Source organism: Papio anubis, unplaced genomic scaffold (assembly GCF_008728515.1).
Source record: "Papio anubis isolate 15944 unplaced genomic scaffold, Panubis1.0 scaffold93, whole genome shotgun sequence".
In the NCBI taxonomy this organism is placed as follows: domain Eukaryota; kingdom Metazoa; phylum Chordata; class Mammalia; order Primates; family Cercopithecidae; genus Papio; species Papio anubis.
In genome coordinates, this window is record NW_022169551.1 from 101,953 (window position 1) to 109,005 (window position 7,053).

Genomic DNA, 7,053 nt, shown 5'->3' on the forward strand with positions numbered 1-7,053 from the left:
TACTTCATAAAACCTAATTTAAAAATGAGAAAATGAATTGAATAGAAAATTATCCAAAGAAGATATATGAATAGCCAATAAATACTTGAAAAGATGCTCATCTTCACTAAATATCAGGGAAATGCAAATCAAAGCAATGAGACATCAACTCATACTCACTAGAATGGCCACTATCAAATGAGCAGAATGTAAGTGTTGAGCATGTGGAGAGCCCTTGTGCACTGGTGATGGGAATGCAAAATGGTGCAGGTAGTACAGAGAGCAAACAGTAAGGAGATACTACTAAAATTAAAAATACAATTAGAATATGATTCAGTAACCCCACTTCTGGATATATATCCAAACAGAATTCAAAGCAGGATCTTAAAGATAAATTTTCACACATGTTCGTGATAGCATTATTTATAATAGACAAAGGGTAGAGTGGAAACAATCCAAATGTCTATTGACAATGAATGGAAAAGCAAAAATGATATGTACATAAAGTGGAGTATTATGAAATCTTTTTTTTAAAGAATATTGTGTCACATGCCACAATACACGTGAACCATTAGGGCATTATGCTAAGCAAAATATGCCAGTTGCAGAAGGACAAATACTGTATGAGTCCCCTCAGTCTATTTCTAACTATAGTCAGGAAAACCAGTCTCTGTAGCATGTCCTAGTAGTACTATCAGGTCTACTTTATCATCATTAAGGAAGGGAGCCTCTCAGGAAACACTACTTCTGCTCTGGCTAGAAGGGACAATATAATATGTTTTATAAGGAAAAGGTATAATTTTCTTCACCTTCTGCCAAAAGAGCTGAAACACATGCAAGTCTCTCTTCAAAGACTGTATATGTTCACCATTGGTTATAAACTGAGAAGGAGAATCTTGGTGGGTTGGAAGAAAGTTGCTGCCATTATCTATAGGCATGCACACTGCCAATAAACAGAGTTGTACCACAGAGTCTAATATGTCTATTTGAGATGTCTTCTTCTTCATCTTTTGAAGCCTCAATTGTAACAGTTGTGAAACTACATCAGGATTTACACAAACATATTAAAACAGAAAAGTTGCTGAGAACAGTTTCATGGTCACAATGTGAAGACTTAATAGTCCAAAATCAATGCTTTCATGGCTCCTGAGGGAAGCAGAATTAACATCATCCTCAAAACAGGTTCCTCTCTCTTCAAGATATTTTCCTTCCCATCCTTCCATAACATATCTGCTCCCCTGAGCTAAGGAGTTAAGATGTTTCTCTGCAGATGCAGTAAAGAGGAATAAAGACTTACTAAGACTTAATGACGCTCAAGTCCATGTTTCTGCCCAGAGGATTCTGAAGACTAGGCTTAGGGATTCTGGGACGTGCCTGGTCATAGGGATGCTTTCACTCACTATAAAGTTTTCTCCATGTTACCAGGCAGGTTTGCTGCTCAGAGGCTTGAAGGGGAACCTAATCGCCATCTTCAAGAACCTGGGCTCATGCTGCAATTCTGCTCCAAGTGAGGTCCGGGAGAAGAAATATTAGAGAGGTAAGAATGCTTGTGCAGGAGAAGTGAGAAGATACAGAGGAGAGGAGAGCAAATGATGATGGAAGAAGCCAGATTTTTCCACTTTTCTGAGGAATTATCCCAAGCACCGTTGCACCATTCTCTTCACAGAGGAACACAACAGAGCACATGGGATTCGAACAGATATCCATAGGTGAGGGCAGTGGTGTACCAATTAGTAATGCACAGAATTTCTGTCTCTGTATCTCTCTCTCTCTCTCTCTCCCCTCACTCTCTGCCCCACTCTCTTACAAACACACACATACACACACCCTCACAGAGTACACTGTTCACAGCCGAAACACCACAAATACAGTCATATAGTAGCATGGCAATACTTGTTGTCAATAAGACAAAAGGATGTTATTGCAGACTTCATTTACATGTGTGTATTTAAGGTGATGGGAGGAGTATCACTTATGTCAATATTCAAATAAAATTATATAGGTATAATGTATTTGGTCTGTACAGTTTTATTCTCTAGTTCCCTCATTGTCTGAGTGAATTTAATGTTGAAAATTGTGACTTGGTTCCCTGTATCCTTCCTACTCCATGGAACCATACCAAATACATTTTATTGTAAGCTGACAATACACCTGCTAGATCAGCTAGATCAGCTGGACTGAACCGTCAATGGCACAGTTATGGAAGAGCCTGAATGAAGGTCTTTATCCACTTTGTCCATTCATCAACTGCTTTGGTCTCACCAAGCTTAGGAAAGCTGTAAGAATAAGGGAAGAAAATTGTTTTCTTTCTAAATGGCAGTATTTGGTAACATTTGTATCCATAAAAATCTAGAGAAAAATATTAGTGTCTGACTCTGTGCCATTTCTTTACTTTGGCCTCTTATGGTCATCAACCTTTATCTAATCTTATGTCCAACTGTGACATAATTTTGGACTTAATACAATGAAATAACTTATTTCTGCTAACAGAATTGGTCTAGTTTAGCTATCTTGCATTATATAAGGGAAAATATTTGGGGAGTGTTAATGAAATAAAGAAGTAAGTATAATTTGTTGAGGGATACACACTATGCACTAGCACCTATACAAACATTGGTCTTATTTATCCCACTTCTAAAATAAAAACGACATTAGTTATAATTTATCATGTCATTTTTACAGGAGGAAAAAGCAGTCCTATCCTGGTTAAAATCTGTCAAGGATCTCAAACAAGTAAATGGTTTATGAGTTTTCAAGCCATGTCCTGAATAGTTTTAAGGATCCACAGAAGACCTCTATAATATTCTACTGATCCAGCAAAAGAAAGAAAGAAAAAGAAATCAACAAGTGAAAAAATAATCCCTCAAGAGTTCAAAATGTGAAGACTTTTGGTGAGCACAATAAAGAGAGAAATTACTAATTATTATGAATTTGTCTTTTTCAGATCGGACTCGATGGGATCTTTGTCAATGTGCATATCTAGAGAAAAGAATAAATTTAACAATTTGCCCTCAAAAAAAAGATCTTGAGTTATTAGCCGCATTGTCTGCTACTGTGGCATAAGGTTATGGCGAAAGAGGCAAAATTCAGAATTAAAACTGTGAGGAGGGTGGATGTGGTGACGGCTTTGAGATTGTACTGTCAGAGAGGCGTCCCCTTTGCCACCTCCCTGAGAATGTTTTTCTCAGTTGGCAAAGTATCATGTTGAGACACAACCACCCTTAAGATTGGGCTGACTCTGGATTGTAAATTTCACAACATATCATCCTAGCTATTTTCTCAGACTCTTCCAGGTGAAATCACAAAAACCACTGCCCTCTGGTTTTTCAGCCTGGCATCTTTTCCTCAATACTGGCAAACATTGTGTTCTGTTTTCAATTTTCTCTCAGCTTCTCAGGGACCAAGAGATGCTCTTGTTCTTCTCATATAGAATGGAAGTTATTAACCCCTTTGCCTGTGTGCTTCTGCTGTAAAATAGCTACCTGGCAAAGTTACAGGACAACTGGTGTGTGCAGCCACATACGTAATAAAATAGGATTTCTCTCTCTACTCCTATCTCTCCAAACTTCTCTCTCTCTCTCTCTGTCACACACACTCACACACAAACAAAAGCACATTATTATAAACCCCAACTCTGATTCAGTTGAATGCTGAACAACTGGGAACCAACAGTCATGTGGCAGTTTTGAGCATATTACAATGATTACCGCTGGTTCTCAACTCTTAGTTGCAGCTATTTTCTTCATAGAAATAAGGCCAGTACATGCAGAAATATTATACAATCCAGGTAACATTAATTGCTACAGAGTTGTACAGTGTCTTTAGGGACACAAAGTTAAAATAAGGAAATTTTCCTTGTTATTGTCAAGGAAGCAATGAAAAGTCCTTAAAATATTTTAATTTCAATATTAAAATATGCTAAATATTTATCTGTTTCCACCTGAAGCTAGACACAATTTTGGGACGTGGGATTTTTTAAAATATTATTCATCGATGTTATAGACAGTAAGGAAGATAAACATAATTTGGCAGATACATGCAAGGCATTTTATTGGAAGGATTCAGGAAATCAGAATGACAGGATCTTGGAGAAACCAGATTGTTCGTGAAGATTTAGAAACATCAAAACTAGCAATTAATCCATAAGAGAAACGCACTGATCAGTTTAGCTGAGTTATAACCAGGAAAGTTCTAACAGAGACTGATTAACTACACTTAATTTGATGTCACTGTATAAGATCCTTACGCTTATATTATAACAAAACATAGAAAGTGGCAGACAGTAGTACTTCTCCTTTTTATGAGGAATCTGTCACTTGTAGAAATTATTAAGATATTCAAAGAGTTTTAGTTTCTCTGAATTATATCCATAATATTTATATTATTAGACATTAGAGCAAAATTTAAATGTTTAATGTTAAAATAATATTAACAATCTATTATATAAAACATAATTTGATACTTTTTGTTAAAATCACTATTTTCCAAAAAATTAGTTGTAAAAATGGCATCATTTTCCTTTGGAAATATTTTTATTGTCTAAGTTAATAGAGCTGAAATCTCATAAATCATTTACAATTTCATTTAATCTATTATGGTAACACTTCATATAACCTCTGGAAAATTTCACTGTGTACTTATGAGAGAATGAGAGTGAGAATGGCTAAAAATTTTCTATCATAAATATAGTTTTGAGCTTTTAAGCTTCTGGAAAGGTACTTAGAAAACCCCAAAGATCTCAAGACCACACTTTGAAGAACACATGGGATGGTGATTTACAAAAAGTAAAGAAGGGTTACTTAGGGAAGTAATGGAAGGGAATGCCTTAATATAAATATGCATTGCATTATGAATTTTTTCCAGTTTTTTCAAATATTTCAAAGGTTACAAAATATAAAGCCATGAGCAATATTGCCTATGATGGATCTCAGAACAATAATCTGTGTTGAGAGGCTTCCTCCATTACCCTCTGGAAAAAAGTGAATCTCAAGTGTTTGTAAATTAACCACCTATACCATTACTTCTAGCACACTGATAAGAGTTTTTCTGTTGCTTCAGGAACTTGACAAAGGAGGACCTTAAAGAAATTGAGATCCTTCTTACTTAGGAATTCAGTGACACTTGCTGGGAGGATGCCTTCTATCATTGACACCCACTTCTATCCCCACTTCTTTCTCCTGCTAGGAATACCAGGACTGGAAACTTTGCGTATGTGGATTGCTTTCCCATTCTGTATTGTGTACCTGATTGCCATTGTGGGGAATATGACCATTCTCTTTGTGATCAAAACCGAACACAGTCTACATCAGCCCATGTTCTACTTACTGGCCATGTTGTCTATGATTGATCTGGGTCTGTCCACATCCACTAACCCCAAAATGCTAGGAATCTTCTGGTTCAAACTCCAAGAGATGAGCTTTGGGAGCTGCCTTCTTCAGATGTTCTCTATTCACATGTTTACAGGCATGGAGACTGTTCTGTTGGTGGTCATGGCTTATGACCGCTTTGTTGCCATCTGCAACCCTGTCCAGTACACCATGATCCTCACTAATAAAACCATCAGTATCCTAGCTTCTGTGGTTGTTGGAAGAAATTTAGTTCTTGAAACCCCATTTGTGTTTCTCATTCTGCATCTGCCATTCTGTGGGCATAACATCATACCTCACACATACTGTGAGCACATGGGTCTGGCCCGGTTGGCCTGTGGACCTATCAAGATCAACATAATCTATGGGCTCATGGTGATTTCTTATATTATTGTGGATGTGATCCTAATTTCTTCTTCCTATGTGCTTATCCTTCGAGCTGTTTTTCGCCTTCTTTCTCAAGATGTCCGACTGAAGACCTTCCATACCTGTGGTTCTTATGTCTGTGTTATGCTGTGCTTTTACATACCAGCATTTTGTTCTTTTATGACACATCGTTTTGGCTAAAACGTTCCCCGCTATACCCACATTCTTTTGGCTAACCTGTATGTGGTTGTCCCACCTGACCTTAACCCAGTCATTTATGGAGTCAGGACCAAGCATATCCGAGAGCAAGTTGTGAAAATATTTGTACAGAAAGAATAATTATGCAATACAGTTTGGATAAATATATCTATATACCACCCAAATTATGATCATCTGAGCTTCCTTTTTAATCTTCTGTAACTGTTGGTCATGCTTGTCAGATTTTTTCATTTTGACTGGAAGGGCTTTAGTGTTGACAGATAAAGCAAAGTTAAACTTTGCTGCCTGTTTCCCCCACTTCTCTCCAGGTACCTGGAAAAAGGCTAATTAATGGTAACTATGCTGAAGGTTGAGGTGGCTTTGGAGTAAAACTGATTGTAAACAAGGGTGATAGATAGCTCCAATTTTTCCATATGTCTTCTCTCTAGGTAAATTTAGATCCTGAAGGACACTGATCAAATAAATCTCATTTATAGATGAACAAAATAAGCTGTAATCCAGCAGTAGTTTCTATCACATATTTTTCTATTCTTTACAGAATCCAAACTTTTGTCTTCTCCAAAATCTTTGACTCCCATGTTTATTTCAATGCTCTCTCAGTCTTGCTGTTACTACCATTTTTGCTCCTTTTCTTCTTTCACATTCCTGCTCTGTCTCTTTTTGTGATGGTTAATACTGAGTGCCAACTTGATTTGATTGAAAGATATAAAGTATTGATCCTGGATGTGTCTGTGAGGGTGTTGTCAAAAGAGATTAACATTTGAGTCAGTGGGCTGGGAAAGGCAGACCCACCTTCAATCTGGGTGGGAAACATCTAATCAGCTGCCAATGCAGCTAGAATATTAAGCAGGCAGAAAAACGTGAAAAGATTAGACTGGCCTAGCCTCCCAACCTACATCCTTCTCCAGTGCTGGATGCTTCCTGTCCTCAAACATCAGACTCCAAGTTCCTCAGTTTTGGGATTCGGAGTGGCTCTCGTTGCTCTTCAGCTTGCAGATGGCCTATTGTGGGACTTTGTGATCATGTGAGTTAATACTTAATAAACTCCCCTTTGTGTGTGTGTGTGTGTGTGTGTGTACACACATATATATATTTCCTACTAGTTCAGTCCCTCTAGAGAACC

The 7,053-nt window shown here is 37.3% G+C and overlaps 1 protein-coding gene across 1 annotated transcript; it reads left to right on the top strand.

Annotated features, from left to right (window-relative positions):
- The first annotated feature begins 4,782 nt into the window (after positions 1 to 4,782).
- Positions 4,783 to 6,720, top strand: LOC108584226 (olfactory receptor 52E4-like). Its single transcript, XM_031662743.1, has one exon. It carries the CDS (start codon positions 5,112 to 5,114, stop codon positions 5,910 to 5,912), a length of 801 nt encoding a protein of 266 aa, XP_031518603.1. The 5' UTR covers positions 4,783 to 5,111; the 3' UTR covers positions 5,913 to 6,720.
- Positions 6,721 to 7,053: the final 333 nt, after the last annotated feature.